Source organism: Oreochromis aureus, linkage group 3 (genome assembly GCF_013358895.1).
Source record: "Oreochromis aureus strain Israel breed Guangdong linkage group 3, ZZ_aureus, whole genome shotgun sequence".
NCBI classification, from domain to species: domain Eukaryota; kingdom Metazoa; phylum Chordata; class Actinopteri; order Cichliformes; family Cichlidae; genus Oreochromis; species Oreochromis aureus.
The window spans coordinates 43,417,016-43,442,303 of record NC_052944.1 but is presented as its reverse complement, the minus strand read 5'-3'; the positions used below and the strand labels follow the sequence as shown (position 1 = coordinate 43,442,303).

Genomic DNA, 25,288 nt, shown 5'->3' with positions numbered 1-25,288 from the left:
GAAACACAGAAATGAATAGTTTATTGTTGGTAAACCAAGGCCATCATGTGAAAATATCCTCCATAATTTTACTTTTTGGTTAAAGGTTACAAAATGTACTCTAAAGGTATTAAGTATAATAACAAGCATTCCCAGGCTGAGGGCTGCTCCCAACTGAACCGAAAAAAAATAAATAAGGAATAGTTCGATTTTCTTCATTTCTTTTTTTTAAATATCAGTTTGCATGTTCACAGATACAACACACAAATAGAAACTGTTTGTGTCACAGATTTTATTCTTGCGATAAAAAATAGTATAAAATACAAATTAACACATGAAGTGTGCATTTATACTAGAGATTCCCAACACGTAGTAATCCCAACACGTAGCATACCAATGCTATATGACAAATCATTGGTATGTTGTGTGTTGGGAATGAGAATGCTCTGAGATTTCACTGCCTATTATTAAAAAAACAAAACTAAACAAAAAACTCCCAGTTGCTCAGGCATCACCATACTGCAGGATCCAGAGATGCATTTCACTCGCCATCCCAAAACTAAACTTAACCTTTAACAGGTCAAGTAGTTTCAGTAGATGAAAGTTAAAAAAAAACTAAACAAAACACAAAGTCATCATTTATCTAGAAGCATTTTTGGTACACAAATGAAGCTCAATAGAATAGAATAGCTCTTTATTGTCATTGTACATGTATTACTAAATTATGGGTGCTCCACACCAATGTGAGAATGTGTCTTGTCGCAGTAAGTTCACTACTCTGAGTCGTCACAGAGAGAGACACTGGAGCCAGGTGACCTTAACTGAAACCCAGCATATAGTGCTTCAGTGAATTTGGTGTTGAAGGTGTGCAGGTGGATCAGTTTATCGGAGGAGACACTGTAGAAGGACACAGTTCCTGCAGGGTAGTCCACATACACTGCTAATTTGCGAGGGACAATCGAGGAGGGGACAGCGATCACTATTGATGTGTAATTGGAATTTCCAAAGTAACCATCATCATCACTGCAGTAGAGACTCCAGGACTGATCAGTCCTTCCAAACCTGCTGTCATCGCCGTCTCCTTTCCGTCCAATTCCTACATTGGCTACACTGATATGAACTTCTCCTCTCCACTCGACCTCCCAGTAACAGCGACCAGTCAGACTGTTGGTACACAGCAGCTGAGGCCAGTGATCAAACCTATGATCATGATCAGGGTACTGCTGCTCTTCTTTCACGTGTGTGACCTTCTTGTTGTTGTCAGACAGTTTGAGGTTCCTGTGTGCTGTGTTTGGATCCAGCGTCAGGTCATGGAAATCTAAAGGGGACAGTGAGACACAGTGCAAAAGGTCTCTCACAAACACTTTTAACTTAATTTGCATGGTTTTCATGTTAATTTATGAAGAAGATCCGGTATGAAAAAGTTTTAGATTTTTTTAAGAGTGTGTTACCATCAGAAATTGGTTTTTAGTTAGTTAGTAAGTAAGTAAAAACCTCAGTAACTTTTTTGTAAAATTCGTGATAAAATATATTTGGCAGAGGTACAACTAAAGTGTAAAAAAATGTGAATACAGTACAACATGGTGTAAATTTTGTAGGGAAACTCATACATCAAAAATACTTACATTTCCTTAGACCTGGTCTCATCCACTGTACTCCTCGAGGCTCCACACTGAAATGAGACCTTTATCTCTTAGTGTGAAAACATGCCTTTATATTGTCTGATTAATCTTTTCTAGAGAAATAATCTTGTTTCCTTTTATCCCATAATAAAATGAAAACGATAATGCACTTTCAGTTCTATGGTTTTATATATCAAAGGAAACTTTAAAAAAAAAAAAAATCTGGTCTGTACAAGGTTCTTAAATTACGTAAATACTACTATAAGAAGTCACTTGGATGAGTGACAAAACGTTTCTCCCACTGAAAACGCTACATCCAGGTAAACAGAAACAACCTTTTGGGGCTCCAGACTGAGAGTAAGTCTGGGAAGACAATCTGACCCAAAACATTGGCGTGTAAGGCAATACATCTGGTAATAAAGGGAAAATGAAATAAAAGGGTTACATAATATCAAAAATTTGATTCTGTTTATCTGGACGTTGCATTTTCAGTGGGAGAAACGTTTTGTCACCCAAGTCTCAGCTGACTGCAGGTTTCACCAACCTTATAAACAGTACATTTGCACAATAACAGAAACCAGCCCACTTGTTCTAGTGAAAAAACATGGGGAACAAAGCAGGAACGAACTAGGTGTGATCTGACAGGAGGAAGCAGAACTGCACACACTGAACACAGGACTTGAGATTGTCAAAATAAAACAGGAAACACACTGAGACACAGACTAAGAGACATAGGCTTGACAATGGGGCTGGGGGAGAAAACAGACAGGGATGGACATGACAGATTAGGTAGAAAGGATGGAACACAAGGAGAGAAACATGGGAACAACTAAGGGAGACAAGGCCTGGAGGGAGATGGAGTGAGCGAGAGACAGAGAGGGGAAGAGGGAGGGACACAGAGCAGGCAAAGAGACATAATGGCTGAGGAAAAGACACATGGATGGACATGACAGACAGAGGAGACATGGAAAGAAACACATAGAGGGAAAAACGGGAAAAGAAAAGCGAGATGAAACACAAAGACATGACTGGGTGACACATGAATAAACTCAAAGACATTGGGAAAATTAAAACCCAAACCTAAATCATCTTAATAAAGCAAAGTGTCAACAATCCCAAAATAAACTCAAAACCCTGCATCGCAGACCAAGAACTATGACAAAGGCACTTATCAGAACTTGTCAGGGTTAAACACATAAAAACCTCACTTAGCTATTGTGACACCTACAAGTGTATGGTCACAGTATAATCTGCTGGAAACATTTACTGATGTAAAAGCCTTTGTTTCATTGCGGTATTGCACTTTTCAGTTGAGGTTATGAAGATGTAATTGCGTGGCATCGCCACAAAAGGCGAGTAGCTGTAAGTGCGATAGGCCATTGCAACGCTCCCTTACCTCAGTTGAGGAAGAGCCTGCAGACTGAACACAACTCATGTCTCCTGTCTCTACTTTTCTGTATGAAAACAGGTTAGTAGTTTGAGTTAACTAACTGTGATGCACATATAAGAGCAAGAAACCTTTTTCTGTCTTGGTTTAAAGGCCACAACTGTTGTAAGAAAGTGTGTTTTCATGGAGAAAGCAAACTTTCCCGCCAGTTGTAATGGGAGCCACAATTCCACTGGCAGTGTAAAGAGGTGGTGGGTCTTACTACATATGTTTTATTTTGTAGCACATGTAGCTCGGAGACATACTTTTAACCTGATGTTACTAGAAGTGTTACAGTTGATGATTTCAACATAACCTCGTTCTTACTCATATATTGCTAAATGTAAATAGACTGGTTTATATTGACTTTTGGGCAACTACAGAATATGTTTGTTTATTGTTTGCAAATATATTGTTTAATCTTTTAAGGTATAAAGAGTTTATAACAGCAATAATAAGCAGGTTATTCGCAGTGTTAATATTACTGCACAGACATATTGTTGAAGCAGGACAGCAGCAGGATTTAGTTACAGATTGATTGTAAATAAGGAGACTGATATAAGATCATAATTTGTAGATTTATACTTGTGGAAAAAACAATGCGACCAAGTGGGTTTAACATGTGAACCTGATTGAATGTGATGTTTTTTGTCACAAGAGGAATGATTGAAGGAAAGAGGATCATGTGTATAAATGAACAGAAAAGAATGATATAAAATTCTGTGTAATAAAGAGACAAGGAAGAGCCTGCGCAACTTATGTCTCCAGTCTCTACTTTTCTGAATAAAATAGACCCCATAGAAGGCCTATAACACTATGGTCATGTGATGTTGGTGTTGTGAGCCACACTTTAAAGCAGTGTAGTAAAACAACTGAACTTCAGAAGATTGACACAGTTTCAAACAACAGTATCAAGGGTCCCATCCCAAGCTGTTTGCTACATTCTCCCTCAAGCTGTGTATTCCTCCTTGTGTATTTCTGTATTTCCTGAGCAACTTTAATTCGTATTTTGTTAAGCTCAGCAATAAAGCTGCCTTTTAATCACCTTGTTTCCCATGTCCTGCATTTTGGGTCTAACTAATCTTGCCACACAGCCAACCTTTACACACAATGAGAGAGGCAAACCTCGTGGGCAATGATGATGAATCCTGATGGGGTGTGATTGGGGTAAATACCTCAATCTTTTATTAAAATGCACAATCTCAATTGTCAACCTTAATGAGGTTGCAAGGTCATGCAGTCATAAGGTTGTGGGTGCCTATTTCATTTGATTTTAAACACTTTTTGAGGCCTAACTCATCATGATCCCAGCTTTGTTTATTTGTTTTTAGTCAATTATTCTCTCAAATCTTGGCAGTCTGGAAACAAAGAAAATAATCGATCTGATACAGAGCAAAAACTAATTTGAAAAAAGTCAGTTTTGCCTCTCTCTTGAATTAAAGGTTAAGGTAAACTTAGAGTTAAGGTTATCACTTACTTTACTTTTTTGTCCATAACTGGATAGATATATTGTAGATAGGCAGGAAAGTGGTGAGAGAAAGAGGAAAAGACATGCAGCAAAAGGCGGCTTGAACCCAGGCCTACTGCTCTCCGGCCATACGGCATATGGTCGCCTGTTCACCCACTGAGCTAAAGCAGATCAACAAGATGACCACTTATTGTGAATGATATCACAGTATGCAACTGCTTGGCAAAGACTGTGACAGCTGGTATATGCTTGAGCACCCCCTTTGACCAGCAAGACAAGAAAATGTTAGAGATGATTGATTTTGTGATTTTGACTCACAGGTGAGCTTTTAACTGTGATTGGTTCTGTGTCATTCACCCACACAGTTGCCCATTTGACTGGACATACAGACTATATTACGGGACATCAGGTCAGTGGTTACATTAAACTCATAAATGACTTCAAGTAAATATCTGGTATTCCTTACAAAATGTTGGAGAAAAAATATATTTTCAGCTTTATTTCCTGTTTTCCTACCAGAGTATGTCCAGTTTCACATGTGGATCCTCCTTTAGATGAGACAAAAGCTTCATTCCTGAGTCTCCTGGGTGATTAAAGCTCAAGTCCAGCTCTTTCAAATAGGAGGGATTGGAGCGCAGAGCTGTGGCCAGAGAGGTGAAGCCTGTTCCTGTGATCTGACAGCCTGACAGCCTGCAAACACATACACCATGTCACATCATTGTAAGGAACTGCTCTGAATTTGATGACGCACATGCAGTCGAATTAACTGATTCTGATTTCAGTTAAAGTTGTTTAAAAAAAAAGGTTTTTAAGGACTCTGTTTAAAAACATGGAAAAAATATTATTACATTTTCTTTTGTACTATGATGGACAGACATAAAGAAAGTTATGTTTTTGTGTGTGTGTGTCTTTCCCACTGTGCTCTTTCAGAGCTTACACCAGAACAGAAACAACATCTTAAATCTATAAAATAATGACAGTTGTTGTGAAATATCCAAATCTCCTGATACAAAGCATCAGCTAACCTGAGAGTTTCCAGCATACAGTGTGGACTCCCAAGTCCAGCACAAAGCAGCTTCACTCCAGAGTCCTGGAGGTTGTTGTTACTCATGTCCAGCTCTCTCAGTGTGGAGGACTGGGAACTTAGAATTGAGGAAAGAGCTGCACAGCTTCTCTCTGTGAGGTTACAACCACTCAACCTAGAAAGACATGGATATCAGTGAACTCTCCAAAATCTTTAAATAAATACTTTAAAGCAATCTCTTGCCAGGATTAAACTGGATACTTACTGGGCTTTCTTACAGGCTTTGACCACTGGCAGCAGCTGCAGAAGAGCCTCTTCTGAAGCTGAGTATTTCCTCAAGTCAAACACATCCAGATCTGCTTCTGATGACAGTAAGATAATGACCAGAGCTGACCACTGAGCAGGAGAGAGATTAACTTTGGACAGTTGTCCTAAACTCAGGTGATGCTGGACCTCCTTCACTATAGAGTCATCATTCAATTCATTCAAACAGTGGAGCAGATTGATGCTTTTCTCTGGAGAGAGAGCGCCGTTCATCTTTTTTTTAACATACTGAACTGTTTCCTGATTTATCTGTAAACTGTTTCCTGTTTGTGTCAACAGGCCTTGTAAGAGATTCTGATTGGTCTGCAGTGAAAGACCAAGGAGGAACCGGAGAAACAATTCCAGATGTCCATTTGGACTCTGTAAGGCTTTGTCCACAGCACTCTGGTAGAAATGTATTACTGAAGATTCTCCAGTCTGCACTGAGGCTGTTTCTTCTTCTTCCAGCAGGTTGATACCAGAGTTGGTGAATGTTAGATGGGCATGAAGAGCAGCTAAAAACTCCTGAATGCTCAAATGGACAAAACAGTACACCTTCTTTTCGTACAGCCCACTCTCCTCTTTAAAGACCTGCGTTAACACTCCTGAGTACACTGAGGCTTCTCTGACATTAATTCCACACTCTGTCAGGTCTGATTCATAGAAGATCAGGTTTCCTTTCTGCAGCTGCTCAAACGCCAGTTTCCCCAGTGCTTCAATCATCTTCCTGCTCTCTGGACTCCAGAGAGGATCTGTCTCAGCTCCTCCATCATACTTGATGTTCTTCAGTTTGGTCTGAACCACCAGGAAACGAATGTACATCTCAGTCAGTGTCTTGGGCAGCTTTCCTCCATCCTGTTTGGTTTTTAACAAACTCTCTAGAACTGTAGCAGTGATCCAGCAGAAGATTGGGATGTGACACATGATGTGGAGGCTTCGTGATGTCTTGATGTGAGAGATTATGGTGTTGGCCTCTTCCTTGTCTCTGAGTCTCTTCCTGAAATACTCTTTTTTCTGTCGGTTATTGAACCCTCTGATCTCTGTAACCATGTCTATATACTCAGCAGGGATCTGATTGGCTGCTGCAGGTCGTGTGGTTATCCAGATGTGAGCAGAAGGAAGCAACTTTCCCCTGATGAGGTTTGTCAGCAGCACATCCACTGATGTGGACTCTGTAACATCAGTGAGGATCTCAGTGATGTGGAAGTTCAGAGGAAGTCGACACTCATCCAGACCATCAAAGATGAACACAACTTTGAACTTTTTAAAGTTACAGATTCCTGCTTCTTTGATTTCAGTAAAGAAGTGATGAATAAATCCCACTAAGCTGAACTTTGTATCCTTCAGTAAATTCAGCTCTCTGAATGGGAATGGAAAAATGAACTGGATGTCCTGGTTGGTCTTGTCTTCAGCCCAGTCCAAAGTGAACTTTTGTGTCAGGAGTGTTTTCCCGATGCCAGCCACTCCTTTGGTCAGCACTGCTCTGATTGGTTTGTCTCTTCCAGTCGAAGCTTTAAAGATGTCTTCACACCTGATTGTTGGTTCTGGTCTGTTTGGTTTCCAGGAAAACATTTCAATCTGTCTGACCTCATGTTCAGTGTTGACCTCTCCGGTCCCTCCCTCTGTGATGCAGAGCTCTGTGTAGATCTCATTTAGAGTGATTCGGGTTCCTGGTTTAGCAATCCCCTCAAACACACACTGGAACTTCTTCTTTAGGTTACATTTAAATGTATTCTCACAAAGTGGATCAGGACTTTCTACAGGAAAGCACCAGAAACATGAGTGTTATGATTATAGGAAATATGACAATTTCATTCCTGTAAAGACTGAATTTATGAAGAGAAATCCTCTCACTGCTCTGCAGACAGTCAGCCAGCTGCTCCTGTTTCATTATTCTCAGGAAGTTAACTGCAAGTTTCAGAAATGCCTCTCTGCTGCTCCTTCTCTGCTTCTCTTCCTCACTGTCCAACACCTCCTCTTCATCCCTCTGACACTCTGAATAATCTGGATTCAGACCATTCTGCATCTTCTTTAGCTCTTTCTTCACAAAAGTGATAATGTTTTCCTCCAGCATCTGGAAAATAAATGACACCATCTAAATTCATTAAAAAAATAAGATCTTCATAGCAAAAAATACTTTTTTTACAGATTTGTTTTTTGTGTTTTCAATTTAACAGAAATGCAGCGTTAAAAGATATGCAGGTAACCAATTAAAATAAAACTTCTGTCAGAGAAAAAAAAATATAATTCCAAAATGTCATTGTTATAAGATAAGGATACTTTTTCGGATAACTGTGTCATTTTGGTTCTTATTGATGTAAGGACATTTTCAGAAATTTACATTTCTGAAAAAAATGTGATAAACAAGTACACCGTAAGTACCCAGTACTTTCTGGGGTGCCGGTCGTGTCATAGAGTGACTAACAATAAAATATTAACATAAATTAAATTAAGTAATCTATAGTACTATAGTAGAGTTTTTTAACTTCTTAAGCCCCAAGGGGGTTTCTGAGCTTCCTGCTTGAAAATGCAATTCCCAAATTTAATTGATTATTTCTCTGCAATTACAAACTCTGTGCTTACAATCTTGGTATCAAAATATAGCTAACACTTGTGAAATTTCATCAGAGGTGTAAGTATTGAAGCAGATATTACTGTGTCAAAGTTACTGAGACTGGAACACAGAAAAAGTAAGTTGATTTTATCCTCGCCTAATTTAAAAAAAATTTTTTTTAGCAAATAACCCTTTTAAAAATATGCCTCAGTTCACATTTCATTACAGAAATTCAATAACCAACATATAAACATCATCTGTGCAAAGATTTATGTTTTTAAAGTGAAACAGTGAAAAATTACAGCCCTGTCAATACATGAATATCCAGACATGAATGTCAGTTGAATTTTTTAGGTATTTAAGAGCAGAAATTAATTCATGTTATAAACAGGCCTGAAAATGCTTTTTTTAAAAATATATTTTTGAAGAAATAACCACACATTTACATGGTAATGGCCCTTTTCTGCTGTGCATGGAGTGTTTAATTGGCCTCTGGCCCTTTAAACTCTGAGGGGCTGTAACTTTGGTCTCTTTTGGTCAATTTGCATGATCGACACCTCTTTTTAATCGTTTGAGCCAATAGGATCACAGCAACGATGCCACATTCACGTCACTTCAACCAATCAGATGTTGCAAGGCCAAAACCCACGTTGGCCCAAATTTACTGCATGTGACGTCTGTCCAGTCACGTGTCTATAGGTGGGTCTAAAATGGAGGTTGCTGATGCTCTGATGCAGCTAGGTAGGCGTGGTAACCGCTGATAATCACGTGGCTGTGCAGTGTACTTGCACCTTATTTGCGGATCATGTTATGTTACCAAAACTTTGTTTTGAAAAGTGCTTTATAAATAATAATAAAGTGAAACTAATTCACTGTTGGAGTATGTTTGTTATTTTGCCATTAAGTTATGATGAATATTGGACTGTGCAACATGAAAACAATTTAAAAAAAAGAGGTATGTGTACATATACAAACCTTAAACACCGAGTCCAGATTGGTTTGATGCTGCTGGGTATGATGAAGACTCTCCTGATCAGCTCTGTGGAGACATCATGAAGAAATTATGCATTTTGCACATAAATACAAGCTAAAGATTTCTTCTTCTGCTGTTTGATGATCACCCTGATTAAAACATGCGCTACTGTGCTGTAACAAATCTATTGTGTCAATTTATACACATATTTATTTATTCATTTATTGGACTCCACTAGTCCAACTAACAGGTCAGTGATGGTTCTGTACCAAAGTGTGTTCTTGTACTGACCATATTATAGATATGCTCTGTACATTGCAAAAAGAAAAAAAAAGTCAGATTTATATTGTTATGTTGAAGAGTTTTATTAAAAAATTTGGCCTTTGTCTGTTTACAATATCAGCAGCAAGGAAGAGCATCTTCGAGGAGCAGCTGAATATTTTCTGAGGAGAAAACTAAGAATACACCTAAAAAACAAAAAAACAAAACCACATGATGACACCTTGAATCTGCCTACACTACATCTACATCTGTGGTGTTCAGTGTCCAGACAGTGAGCTATATAAATGCAATCTATTATTATTATTATTAATAATAATAATAATAATAATAATAATGATATTATTATTATTATCATCTTATTACATCCCAATGCACTTTGCAATGTTATTTCATGCAGGTCATATAAAAACGAACTACTGGTGAAAAATATCATGTCAATATTAAGGTTAAAAAAAAAAAAAAAAAAAAAAGATTTGCTGTGGTCCTTTATCAATGCTACAGCCCTGGTCGGCTAGAGTTTTCTTCTGTGCTATGTCTTTAAGAATCTACAGGTCCTTCCTGATTGGACAGCTAACGGTGGCTGATTGGTCCCCTCATCACCACTCCTGCTACCGTTCAGGTCTTGCTTGCCTGTGTTGTCACACTGTTGACTTGTCTGACTCTTTTCTGTGCTGTGAAGATGATCCTGAGAAAGCTGAACCGTCAGTGGAAAAAACAGAAAAATGTGTGTCTGATAGCCTGCTACCTGCTACACCCGACCTGACTTTTGAGGTAAACAAAGCAGATTTTGTCCTTGCGGAACAAAATGATCCAACTCTGGCCAAATTTCTACTTGCTGTGAATTCCAGCGATCAAAATCCCTGAGTTTACAGCATTGAAAATGACATGTTAATGCGTAAATGGCACCCTCCCTCATTTGACTGGAATGTTTTTCAACAGATAGTTGTACCGCAAAAGTTCTGACCCCAGGTACTCAGTCTTGCACATGACAGTTTCTCCGGACATTTAGGAATTAGAAAAATTTACTGCCACTCCTGCCACATTTGTCAGGTTAGTGGTAAACCAAACCAAGTTATTCCACCTGCTTCGTTACATCCAATCCCAGCTTTAGGGGAACCATTTGAGCACATTGACTGTGTAGGTCCGCTTCCCAAAACAAAGTTAGGACATCAGTATATTTTGACTTTGATGTGTGCCCCTACACGCTTCCCCGAGGCTATTCTGTTACGCACTCTCAAAGTCAAAGCTGTTGTCAGAGCACTAGTAAACTTTTTCTCCACTTTCGGTTTGCCAAAATCTGTTCAAACGGACCAAGGGTCAAATTTTATGTCCAAAATATTTGCTCAGGTCTTGAAATTTCTTGGCGTAACGCATCAAAAATCCAGTGCGTATCATCCCAAATCACAGGGTGCGCTTGAGAGTTTCCACCAAACATTAAAAGCCATGATGGGGAAGTTCTGCCTCCAGTCAAGAAGAGAGTGGGATGAGGGTCTGCCACTTCTCCTTCTAGCAGTGAGAGAGAGTGTGCAGGAGTCCATGATTTTCAGTCCCGCAGAGCTGGTGTGACACAGTGCGTGGTCATTTGAGGCTGCTCAAAGAGATATCGCTCAGACAGTTATCCCAGATCAAAACGTGTTAGATTACGTATGTTCTTTAACCCTTTAAGACCTACCATAGAACCAAGTCCGCCAGAGCTTATATTATATTTTTACATGCTGTAGTGACATTTTTGGGAGCATTTCAAGTTGCTATACATCAATACAACCATTATAGCCCAAATTTTAATAATATGTATGCATTAAGTGCATAGTAATTACATAAATTGCAAAAAAGTGCAATAAACTAGAAAAAAATTTAAAATCATTTTTGTTTTTTTAACATATATTTCTAGTTAGAGAAATTTAAGAGGCTTATCCCTCAAAACTGTAAATACAAAAAAGTTGCACAGAATAGTTTCCCACCACAGGAAATTTATTTTGAGTGTCTTCATAGTTTTATTTTTGAAATACACCAATTTTTATATACTGCAGGAAAAAGAATATAAATATTATAATGCAAATTTACAAAAAACAGCATATGCAATAAAATAAACTATTTCCAGCAGTGTAATTTGAGTTCTAAGCATCCCAGAAATGATACCGAAAGTAATGAAGTCAAACATGACTTTTAAAAACACCAGTACAGGCTTATAAGGCCCTGAAGGTAAAAAAAACACGACATTTTCGCGAAAATGACGTAACTTCCAGTTTAGGGCAGGTAATGGCTGCGGTTTCATATGCAAAAAAAATTATTGCGCTAGCTTACGTGGTTGCAGTTCTACCGGGATTTAAAAATAGTTACGCAAAACGGCTTTAAAGAGTTAAGGGAATAAAGCATACAAAATTGCACGTGACGCTCTTTCCGTATCTCACAAGAAAATGAAAAGAAAATTTGACAAGAGATCCGTGCAGAGAAGTTTTGAAGTGGGTGACCAAGTGTTGACTCTCCTACCCGTTCCTGGATCTTCTCTCCTTGCAAAGTTCTGTGGGCCCTACACTGTCCAAGAGAAACTGAGTGACACAGATTATGTTATAGGTACCCCAGACCATAGGAGAAAACATTTGTGTCACGTCAACCTGATGAAGCCTTATTTAGTGTACAATGCCGGTGTAAACTCCTCTTCATCCCCTGCTGTGCCGTCGTCCCTGCCCGTAGTGGTGCCAGTGTCTTTGTCTCAGTATAATCCAGAAAGTGATGGCTTAGTTTTCATTTGTGCTGAGGGTTGCTCCCGACTCAGAAACTCTGAAATATTAGACAATTTAAAATCCCACCTAAAACATTTGGATGACGCTGCCCAGGACGATATGTGCTGTCTCATAAAAGACGATCTGTTCCTGTTTGCAGACACTTCATCTCGCACTACGGTCCTTAAACATGACACAGATGTAGGTGACATTCCTCCGATCAAACAACATGCTTATCGTGTGACCCCTACCAAACGTGCACTTTTTTAGCAAGAAGTTTCCTACTTGCTGGAAAATAATCTAGCTGTCCTGAGTTCCAGTGCGTGGAGTTCCCCATGTCTTCTTGTACCAAAGGTTTACAAAACCCCACGATTTTCGAAAAGTAAACAGTGTGACCAAACCTGACTCTTCTCCTCTTCCTGAAATGGAAGATTGTCTTGATAGAGTTGGAGTCCCCTCATCATGTGGCAGACCTGAACCTGGCTTCCAAACCCTGTGATTTGTGTGTTATTCCTGAGATTCACAGAGTTTGTATATAGTGTGTAAATTAGTTTTCACTTGTAAATAGACACTGAAACAGAAGGGGTGAGCTGCCTTATTATTTCTTGTATTATTTTCTCCTGTTTAATTCAGTTAGGGAGGTAGGTGTAGCACTTGTCTTTTGTTTGGTTTTTGATTCACCTAGGGTTTTAGATAGCACCTCCTTTCCTGGCTTAGCTTGTTCTGTTTGTTATTTTGGCCTCTGTTCACCCCGGAGTTAAGTTTTCAGTGTAGCTACAAATAAACCACCGTTCACTTCAAAGATCTGGCTTCTGGGTATGGTTTTGGGGACCAGGGTGGGGTCACGTCTTTCCTAACCCTTATGTTACGTTCCGGTACCCCTAGACGGATTTTCATGAATGCTGGGATGGTGTGTCACTATGAATTATGAGATTATGATAACATGTATCAAGGGTGGTCCATCCTTAAGATGGAATATAAAGGAAGCATTGAAGCACTTTTATTTAATATTTAAAGAATTCCAGGAACTTGTGTCGTGGCTTCCAGCACCACACAGACAGTTGTAGATCATTTCACCTTCCTAAGCAAAACGAGCACCCACAGTATCAGAGTCAAACTGACTAACTGCTGACAGATTGCTGCTGATTGCCACATAAATTATAATCAGCATGATGGCCAAAGCAGGGAATGCAGGGCTGTCATGATAGATTTAAAAAAAAAAGCAGTCTGTCAGTCTTACTCATGGAGGTCCTAAATTTCAGGACTGAGGTGCACTACATAGCTTTAAGGTAGGTGTAAACTTTCTTACTCCTCAGCAGCAGCAGATTTTGGTCCTTTAAAGTGGAAGATAAAATCCATTGATCGATCACTCTTCAAAGACACACAGCTGGGTCCAGGTTCAGGTTCAGGTTCAGGTTCAGGGGCATCTGGTGCCTCAGTGATCCTGGTGAACAGAGAAAAAGACCATCAGGCAGAGAAATTACATTTTTAGCCTTCTGACACAAAAAGTACCAGATAAACTTGGAGCTAGTCACAGTAATAATATTACAATAAGGCTAAAAAGTTTGATGCTCTTCACAACAAATGACTTTTGTTCTTTTTAGTCTGTTTCTTGCTGTGTTTTCTTCTTTTTATGAACACAGCAATAAAATAACAACAACAACAACAACAACAACAATAATAATAATAATAATAATAATAATAATAATAATAATAATAAATGATTAAACTAAAACTTCTCACTGATTACTCATAGATCCCTTCAGTTAACTCTTACTTTGCATCATGAGACAATTTCCTGCTTTTAAAGTCAGGACGGTCTTCCTGTTGAGTGGTTCTCTTCCTCATTGTTACAGAGCTGAGACTGGGCTCAGGAGAGTCTGGTCTGAGGAGTGAGGAAAGGAATCAGGAAAGGTTATATATCTACCATTTTTCACTCTCCAGGAGAAACAGATACTTGAAAAACTTTGCAGGGTTAAAATGAATTAACAAAAGAGAGAGCTGATGAAGTTACTGCATGTAGTATGAAAACATTTCTGTATTTGTTCTTTTAGCAGTGAAGGTAATGCGAGGTTTAGAGTGTGATACCTTTCCATGTTTGTAACCTGCGGTCACCTGATGGACGAGAAAAGTGAGAATAAAACACAGATTATAATTTGGCTTTATTTCTGTTTATTGAGATATTTGATAACTACAAGGTGGTGACCTGTTTAATCATAATTATACTTTTATATTATATTACTTTATAATTAAGGTTTCATTGTTTGTCAAGAAAATCAGAAAAAATCTATTTGACCATCAAAGAGTCAACAAACAATCATTGTGATGATTAAACTTTTCAAACAGAAGATTAAATAGAACAAAAATACAAAAAAACATATAATATAAATCAGATCAAAGATTAATTTATTCATCATCTTCCTGAACACCGTCTGTCTGCAGCTCTTTGCTGTCTGCACTGGGATAAGTTTTGATTCTGTTCTTTTTCTATGAAGGCCTTGTCTTACTTCCCTTCATCACTTTATGCTTCAGGAGTTTGAGTCTGTATTTGTATCAAGGGCGTCGATTTGGCTTGGACGGAAGGGACATGTCCCCACCAATATCCAGCAATTATTGAAAAATCCCCACCAATAATTTGATCTCTGCGAGTAAAGAAAAACAAACCCAAGAAAGAAAAAAACGATCTGTCAACGTCTCATTCAACCAGCGGTGCAGAAAGAGTTAAATTACGTTCTCTCCTATATCATGTGACAAATATGGCCAATGTGATTGGCTGTGCCTTTCAGGGAGCTCTGTTTAGTTTTAGCAGCACCAAACCTGCGCTGTGAGGACCTGCGAGGAGGAGAGGAGGATGGCAGCAAAAAGGAAGAACCTGGATATAAGAAAGTATTTTTCCAGGAAACCTGTAAGTCAGTTAAAGTCAAGTTCACTTTGTCAGGTAGGATGGATTCCCAGAACACCGGCACAATAACGTTACAGGCTATGCTAGGCTTTGGCCCACATCAGTCTAAAATTGTATGTAACCATGAATAATATGTTTTGGAAACTAACTGCACGACAGGCAGCACTATTAGTTATCTCAGTCTCAGAGTAGCATTTCTAATTTTGATTGAAACTGTCAGAGAAAACGGAGCCTCGAGCAAGCCAGGATATTAGTTTACAGAGGCTGTTAAAATTATTTGTCTAACGTTAAAATGTTGGTGACACAATAATTTCATCCTCATCGTACTGACATATTCATAGGGTTAATTTTTGAGACAAAATATCATGAGGTAGTCATGATTTTGCAAATATTCCACCTTGTAGTGCAGTTTGTACAAATTGTTTTAAAAATGCACTCACCCTACAAACATTACTGATGAGTCAAGATCTGCACAAAGTGACAGAAACCCTGAAGCAGCTCCACATTTTATTCTTATTGTCATGTATGTCCTATTTGTCAGGTGACAGAAGAACCAACACAAAGCTCAGAGAGTAACGGTGACACAAGATCACAGGTGAAATGTGATGATGACTTGTTGGTTCATGACTGTATTTGAAGCACATGTGTGACTGCATGTATTTGTCTCACTGTTATTTATCAGGTGACAGAGGCAGCTCTGCCATGTTGTAGCTCGGACAGAGGGGAAGAGGCGAGGTCACAGGTGGCTGACTGATGATTTGGTGCTATAGATTAACTAGTATTTATTATCATGACAGTTGTTAGGCTGCTGATGTAAACTGATTCATTAGTGTATATTTGACAAAGAATCTGAATTGACATGTCTCACTTTTTGTATGGCACGAATCAATGTGTTATTTTATCAGGTGGCAATATGTCCTAGTGCAGTCAGAGGGGAAGAGCCAGGGTCAAAGGTGAGGCACATCAAGCACATAATAATAATTTTAACCTGAGGATAAAACGCATGTACTGAGGCTGAAAGAAGCGTCAGTGCTCTCAGAAGACTAAAAACATGGCTAAGGTCAACAATGACTCAAATGAGATTAAACAATGCTGCTGTATGCCATGTCCACCAGGACAGACTGGACAGTATGGATGTAAAACAAATATGCCAGCAGTTTATCTCAGTTAACGAGAGGAGAAGGCATGTGTTTGGCTCCTTCACATAGTGGACATTGAGTTGTTGTGTGGGGCACCAGTAGGCCATGTCTGTTGCTGTAACAGTAGTTCATGTTTAGAATAAAGAAATCCCAGCTCACTGAGTTGATCGGGGCAATAGTGCCTAAAATGTTGCATCATTTTGCTGAGAGATCTTTTACTTTGTGGTAATCTTAGATGAGTAGTTTTATGGACAAAACCCACCAGGTCATTCAGTGTTCCCTTAGTGCTAATGTATCAGAGATGTTGGTGTACTATAACTGAAGTAATGTTGTTAAGTCCTTAAAGTCATATTCTTTAATTGTCATGACTGTTTTTATTTTTGTATGATACCTGATTTATATGGAATATGGCTGAAGTAAACTAAAGTCTAAAATACTTAGTACTATTTGTTTAATAGTAATTTAACATTATATAATTCACATATAAAACTATGAATTGTAATTTTAAATGGTTTAAAAGCACGTAGAATAGCATATGTAGGCAAGTATATTTCTCCTTTTTTATCAAGAAGCAAAGACAAAAAGGAAAAAAAAAAACAGGGCAGGGTTCGGTGGTTGAATCATCCGTCCCCACCAACGCCAAAACCAAATCTACGCCCTTGATTTGTATGTATTTATGTAAAAGTATTTTCCTGGCACATAACACACATTCTAGAAAGCATCCTCTACTTCAGCCATCTTTCACTTGTATATTTTCCCCGCCAGACTGTGTGTAACCACTGCAGGATTTAAAGACACATCTTAAAATAATACATTAAAAATAATTTTATAAACAACAAAAAATGAAAAAAAAAATCATTTTTGAAAGAAACTAAATGAAAATAATTCAAAGCTCACCAAATGTCCACCATCACTGTGTTTTATTCTGTAGCTCACTTCCTTGTTTTTCTCTTAGATGGTATTGATTTGAATACGGGTGCTCACTGTACTGATGATTATCTTTGGCTGACATACCTACACTGCAAGACTAAACAAGTTTTTAGTCTCACTGCTTTGTTCTGATGTTTCGCTGAATTTCCTGCCCCTGGCTACTGAATTTCATCTATCAAGTGAAAGTTTTAAACAGCAAAACATAAATTATTCACTTACTAAACAGTGTTTAACATTTTAATTGAATATTAATTTTCTTAAGAACTGTAGGACTCTGTGTCTCGACAAAGTTTTGAATAACACATTTCACTTCCCAGAATCAGTGACGCATCAGAATCAGTGAGCTGTAGGCTTTCAGCCCTGACAGCGTGTCCGTGTCCGGCCGTCGAGTGAGAAAGCCGAAAAAGAGAAAGCTGATTCTGATGCGTCAGGTCCGCGCTCTGTGTTTACGTCTTTGTGTGGAGTCCGTTTACCTGCTCTCACCTGCTATCGCTTTATTCAAGCTACTCACCTCTCTCTATCCACCTGGACCACGGCCAATCAGAGAGGTCCTGCTCCTGACTACCTCTGATTAGTTTAGACCACAATATGAGCATAATGTGTATTTGTTGTTGATCACACGGAGACTTTCAGAGTTGCAGAGACCTGCCACATAGGATTTTTTTTTTTTTTTTTTTTTGTGGCACCATTGAAAAATTTAGTCGCATTTGCGACCAAATTGGTTGCAGTCTAGAGCCCTGCTACCAGAAATGACCCAACCAACCCGAATCAAATATGATAAACTACACAGAGAGCTCATCAACCAGAGGCATTAACAGTTATGTCAGCCATCATGAGCTTAAATAACAAATGTCTGAAAACAAAACAGAACAAGAAACAAAACAAAACAAATTAATGGTTCATATCTCACCTTTACTCCTTCCAACAGAGTCTGTTCTGCCTGCAGTGGGAAACCTTCAGTCTCCTCAGTCCAGAAAAGAGGTTCTCAAACGTTTTGTGGTCACGAGCTCCTTTCAGAGTACAACATTATCTCATATAATCAACCTCAGCTTCACATGATGTGTACTGACTGAAATATTTAACATCGTTCACCAGATAGCTGGCTAATAATTCATTAGTAGCAGGAAAGAAGACACAGAATAACAGTAAAAATAAATAAAAGACAAAATACGCATGTTTGCTGTGTGTCCTTCTGTCACTCTGTACCTGTTTCAGTCCTTACAGGACACGGAACCAAGTGCATTTTCATATGCAAACACAGCTGTCACGCCCGGCTGCCTGGGATCAGGTTACATCAGCCAGTTTGTTCCTCTGTTTGTGTTCACTTCAGCTTCAGTTCAGCTTTCAGTAACTTCCAAGAAAGGAGCTGTTGTTATTCTGGGGTGGTTTCATGAGTAATGTTTGAAGACAGCAGTAAAACAGGAATGATATACAGGAGGAAAAAATGCTGTGTGTAATCTACGTGTGTTGTTCTTGCAACACACAAATTTACCCTTTCTGTGTACAAGAGGCTGCTGGGAAGATTAAACCAGCCTCCTGATGACATTAAAACACATCCAAGATGTGCTCCTGTGATATACTCTACAGACCAATACAGATCCCAAACAAACTTCAACTCCATTTGTGAGTAGAAGAAAACAATTATTAGAATAAAATGTGCTTAAATTTGCATAGATGAGAGGGTCCAGCTCTAGATCAGAGGAACAGGGAAGGATTTGTGAATGTCTGTGTGTTTTAGTTTGGTTTAGCTATAGGCCTGAGAGTGTGTGTAATTGTGTAGAGGGAGAGGAATTTATTGACACTGGGGGTCTGCCTGTCATAAAAGGAGGCAGGAAGCTACAGTTGGGGGATGCTAGGACTGTATGGAACAGAAAGGAAAGAGAGGAGAAGTCTGTTACCCTCGTCCCTGAATGTAATAAAGGCTCATAACTGTCACAACGTAGAAGTAGGTTTGCAGGAGACCCTCCACATGCTTAGCTGTAAAAGTAAGACAACAAGAGGCTAGTGTCCCAGTGGAAACTGCCAAATGGAAGTAGAGTGGGGGTCTCAGTGTTTGTAACCTGATCATTATGGTCTGGAGGGGAGATGGACTTTTATGACTGGCAGGAAGTCACATATACAGAGACACACACCCAGTGCTTTAACTGCTACGACACACACACACACACACACTTACTCACGTGCACACACACACACAGGTACGCACACACCCAGGCACTCACATGCTCGCACATACATACACAAACACAGTGTTTTGGGTTTATAACACATCATGTGGTTTTTACGATGGGCGGGTCGCTTCTATAAGACTGGTTGTAACAGACAAAGAAGTTGAGACACCGGCCCTGTACATCTCCCCTTCTGGAAGGTGCATCTGTAACTGAAGATGAATAAAGGTTTTGTGAAATAACTACTGAGTTCTGTGGTCGTCTCTGGAGGTGCGTCCTCCTCCCCTGCAGGACGCACCTGAGCAGCATCTGAGACCTGCCACAAAAGTCAAGACTTCATAATGGCAATGCTGACATCTTCTATCGTTATAAAACCTTTTATTGCAAAGCAATAAAAGGATTAGAAATGACTGAAAGATTTATTAGGCTGTGTTTTGAGTTTTGTTCAAAAAAGAATGACTTCATACAGGAAAAAATATATATGACATATGCAGGACACCTTAAACTAGTTTTTTAATTAAGCTGCAAGGCAGAACAAAGTCAGGGCTGTATCAAGACACAGGGACTAAACCCCAATTAAACCAGACACAGAACTGATCCGGAATTAAAACAGGATTACAACAGTCTAAAATCAGGACTACTTAGGACTTAACCAAGACAGAACTAGAATCAAAACACTGAAAATCATCATAGACCTGCACTACAGTTATGTTTTAATTCTACCAAAGTCCACTATTTAGATTCAGAAAAGTTTATATAATTATTTAACCTTGTTGTGCAAACAAGCCTGCATAACTTAATAAATATAGAATTTGAAAAATAACAAACCTAAAAAGTTACACTAGGTACGAGATACATGTTCTGATGAGTTTTGGTAAACAACCATTTGACTAACATGTCTGTCTCACCTGCTCTTGTTCGCTCTCCCTCTCTGTTCCTCTCTCTCTCTCTGTGCTGACAATCAAGCCAAACACCAACATCATCATCAAATATACAGTTGAAACCAGATATTTACATACTCTTCAGCTCAAAACACAAACACTTTTTTAATTGTAACATCAAATCAGACTAAATGTTTATTTTTTTAGATTGATAAATATAAAAAATATATTTGTTAACTTTAAGAGTAAAGAGAGAAATTGTCTATTTCTTAATTGCAAATGGCACCAAATTGTATTCAAAATTGAGCCACACTTATGGAGCTCCACAATTCTTTTCCTGGTGTTTTGGTTGACATCTCTTGATTTTCCCATTTCACAGAAACAGGCTCTGTGTTTTGCCTTATATGCATCCACAGCTGTGCCACCAATTTACTCACATGGACTCTACGAACCTATCAGAAGCTTCTTCAGCTCAGAATGGAATCGTCTGGAGTTTTCTTATTAATTAACAATAAACTTAGTGTATATGTACTCCTACATTTGATGAAAGTGATAAAAATAGACAGCTCCCTCTTTTTATTCTGACATTTAACTAATTCAAAAGATATTTCAATATTTATTTATCTAAAACAAAAAAGTTTACTCTAATTTGATATTTAACACTAAAAAAAATGTTTTTATGTTTTTTCCCTAAAGTGTATGTAAATATCTGGTTTAAGCTGTGAATATACTGCTGTGTATTGAAATTCCTCTTGTTTTGCATAGAAATATACTGAACAACATACAAAGCATAATATATAAAATAACATCTACCTGAGTTTTTTCTTTGAAAGAAGCTCCTTATGTCCATTCTTGTATATCAGTACATAACTGAAACTGATTTAGAGAGTTTGTTTAGCCGTGGAGGGTAACAACTGAAAATATGAAATAAACACACATGTAAGCTAAGACTCTCTAAAGAAACAGCTTTGTTGTTGTTCGACTTTTCATTTTGCCATTTGTTGATTCACTTGAAGAGCAAGTAACGTAATATGGGTCAAGTGATCAGTTTGATATCAATCTTTTGTGATACACCGTCATATTTACATTATTTGTACAGTACGAATGATTTGCTTTGGTACCTGGTCAAACTTAAGCTCTCCTCTGTCTGCAGCAAACTCGCAGGCAGCAGCTTCTCCCCCCTCGCTTACAGGCGTAAGTGCTGTGCTCAGTCGCCCAGTGCCTGAGCTCGGATCATACCAAAATTAAGGGGAATTTAGGACTGTGCGCCATGTGCTTCGAATATTGTGTGTAGTTTTTGTTTTATACAGTTGCCAGTCAGTCATCTAACTATGAAACAAATTACACTCCAAAAGACCCCGGGCTTCTGAAAAAGTGACCCATGCTTAAGCCCAGTAAGTCACCCCCCCGCTCCGCCGATGGCCCCACACAAGTCAGCATGTGAAAGAAAATCTGTCCAAAGCAGGAGAAAAAGTAAAAAATGATTGGCAGGGATAATATTGTGGCGTGTTGGGGGAGCAGCTAGTTCTCTCCCATCATGCCTTGGGACATGTGCTGCTGTTTAGATGTTCTTGTTTTATTGTTTATGGTTACACTACTTTTAACTGTTATCTTGAATGTTGTGTTTGTACTGCGGTTCAAAGTCACTGACAGTTATTGTTTTATGGACTGAATGCAGTACCATAAGTGAGTTCTGTTATGCTTTTATTGACCCTCAAAGCACAGTGTAGCATAAGCTGTGTGTTTAATAAAGAGCTCCTACCAGCTTGGGGTCAAACAGCTTGGGGTAGAGATTCTTTGCTAAGATTCCTCTGCATGCCACAATACTTTTAAATTAATCATGACAATACAGCAACAGGTGAAGATACATGATAAGACAGCAAACAGGTCCAAGATGACAATGTTGTAGGTAGGTGAAGCAGTCAGGGTGACTCAGTCTTAGTTTCATGAAGGTGGAGCCTTTTTTCCTCTATTCTTGGAGACCATGTTGGAGGATGACTTACAACTTATAGCCTTTGTTGTTGATGTACAGTTGCTTGGACAATGAAATTAGGAAATGACAATGCAGATAGGGAAGACGAGGAAGATGATAATGATGCTAAATGGATGATAGACGAGTGAGCTTAGTTTAGAGATGACGCAGTACATGTATAAAGGGAGGGAGGTGTTCATGGAGGAAAGGTGCAGATCCAAAATGGAGAATGATAAGTTTGCTGGCATCTGGAAAAATTAAAATCGCTCTTAGATTTCTAGGAAAGTTGACTACTTTGACACAGATTTTTTTTTAAAAAACTTCAAAAAGACCTATTTAGATATGATATGTCACTTAAATTATTATTTTTTTTCATAAAATGTATTTAATAAAAGAGAGTATCAGTTACAGTTTAGCAATGGAAATTATTTAAAACATAAACATGCATAACATAGACATACACACACAAATCTTCACACATTATGCTATTTGTGAAATAGCATAAGGTTCACATATCCACAGCCTGAATGCATTGTCACACAAACTGAAGCAAGTAATCATTTGAATACATAACAGTGAAGTCATGGCAGAGGCAACAACGAACAATGAGAAAGCAGGACAGCTACAGCTTAACCTGTTCAGTTCACAGAGGGTAAACAACATTTGAATTATTGTCATCCTGAACTAATCTGATTGAAATTGACACTTTCAACAGCAACATGTTCACTTGTCCTATACAGTGCAAATGATTGGAAACATCCTATCAGTGAAAGTGTGTGTATGTGTGTTAGTATCAGGATCAGAGAACGACAGCTTTGTTAAAACCTGATCATTTGAATTCAAACATCAAACTAAAATGTCCTAAAAAACTAACAGAAAGTGTCAGACTGTTTTCTTTGGTCTGTTTTACTCTGAAAATTCAGATTTATGTGACACATTTCTGCTGATCTACACAGATTGAGAGTCAGCAGAGTCAGTATCAAATATTAGAAAATGATTATTACCAGTCTACTTTCATAAGTCACCAGTATCCTCTAACCTTCATGTTGCCTCCTGTCATTCAGAGTTGTTTAATCTCAGCTGTAAACTCACTGTGTCATGATCTGGAGCAGCAATAATGTAGAAACTATGAAACAAAAGACACTGCAGTGCCCACAGGAAAAATGTATGACACATTAATAAGAGTTATGTTTACAAGTGTGTGAGTCAGTGTTGTGTTTCATTTTTCAAAAAAAACCTCGAACACTGCTGTGTTCTGCTTTTAAAATGTACATTTATAAATCCATAAAATATCTTTACATGTAGTATTACCCTCATGCGTCCCTCAAAATTTACACCCTTTCATGTCCCTCGGGACCCAAAATGGTCCCCATCCAAAAGGTGCTATAGCAATATCATATATGAATTAATTTTTCATTTTTTTTCACATCAGATCTTTTAAACAACTTCAGACCTATCCACAGATATAAAGTTTTTCATTATTTTTTAAATATTTTTGAGGTTTTTATGGCTTTATTGTCATAAAACCCCCTGTTTTTTGGGGGGGGGGAAACCATAATATGCAATATTTTCAAAAAATTAGTTGCAAATGGAACTACTTGGCATGAGGTTATTAGAGCCTTGAATGGGTAAATAATTCATAACAGCATTGATTTGGATGCATTATTATTTTTGGAGCAATAAGAATTTTTACAATTTACACCCTTTCATGTCCCTCGGGACCCAAAAGGGTCCCCATCCAAAAGGTGCTATAGCAATATCATATATGAATTAATTTTTCATTTTTTTTCACATCAGATCTTTTAAACAACTTCAGACCTAACCATACATATAAAGTTTTTCATTATTTTTTAAATATTTTTTAGGTTTTTATGGCTTTATTGTCATAAAAACCCCTGTTTTTAGGAGGGGAAAAATCCATAATATGCAATATTTTCAAAAAATTAGTTGCAAATGGAAATATTTGGCATGAGGTTATTACAGCCTTGAATAGGTAAATAATTCATAACAGCATTGATTTGGATGCATTATTATTTTTGGAACAATGAAAATTTTTACAATTTACACCCTTTCATGTCCCTCGGGACCCAAAAGGGTCCCCATCCAAAAGGTGCTATAGCAATATCATATATGAATTAATTTTTCATTTTTTTTCACATCAGATCTTTTAAACAACTTCAGACCTAACCATAGATATAAAGTTTTTGTCACGCCGCGCGTAGCAGACGTGTGGAATGTAGATAAGGACCCAAGATGCGGACTGCTAAGTAGTGAGCGAGCTTTATTAACAAAAGGTGAAATACAACACAACAGGAAGGAGGGGGGGCGAGGAACAGAACAGAAAATACTCTAAACTGGGAAAACTAAAACTAAACACAAAACCAGAACACGAGCGAGGGTACCTTGCAGGGAGATCAACGCGAGAGACTGCACAGGAGGACTGAGGGGAAAAGACACAGACGAACCAGCAATCACTAAGACAAAAGACACGACTAAAATACACTCAGAGAACACAGGGAGATTACACACAGGTGGGGGACACAGCTGGGAGAGATTAACATGACGAGACAAGGGAGGCAAACTGAAAACACTCACATCAGACGCAGACCTTCACAATAAAACAGGAAACACATACACACAAAGACACAGACTAGGAGACGCAGACTTAACACAGGAGTAGATGGCAGAACGGAATAACACTAAACAGGAGGAAGAACAGAACCAAAATGACACTAATAGAAAACACAAAACGCTGGGTCAAAAGGACCCAGGATCATGACAGTTTTTCATTATTTTTTAAATATTTTTTAGGTTTTTATGGCTTTATTGTCATAAAAACCCCTGTTTTTTGGAGGGGAAAAATCCATATTATGCAATATTTTCAAAAAATTAGTTGCAAATGGAAATATTTGGCATGAGGTTATTACAGCCTTGAATGGGTA

At 38.3% G+C, this 25,288-nt stretch overlaps 1 protein-coding gene across 2 annotated transcripts; it reads right to left on the bottom strand.

The window, feature by feature from the left end:
- Positions 1–254: 254 nt before the first annotated feature.
- Positions 255–18,529, bottom strand: LOC116310879 (NLR family CARD domain-containing protein 3-like). 2 transcript variants are annotated; one of them, XM_039608575.1, is made up of 11 exons: positions 18,236–18,529; positions 14,443–14,469; positions 14,132–14,239; positions 13,664–13,798; positions 9,352–9,415; positions 7,677–7,896; positions 5,785–7,579; positions 5,521–5,694; positions 5,012–5,185; positions 1,605–1,663; positions 255–1,297 (listed from the first exon to the last, which is right to left on the bottom strand). In XM_039608575.1, the coding sequence occupies exons 2-11, from the start codon at positions 14,448–14,450 to the stop codon at positions 753–755; spliced, it is 3,282 nt and encodes a 1,093-aa protein (XP_039464509.1). In that variant the 5' UTR covers positions 14,451–14,469; positions 18,236–18,529; the 3' UTR covers positions 255–752. The 2 variants fall into 2 exon arrangements, with proteins under 2 accessions (XP_039464509.1, XP_031583666.2); XM_031727806.2 differs by having other exon boundaries at positions 1,605–1,651.
- Positions 18,530–25,288: the final 6,759 nt, after the last annotated feature.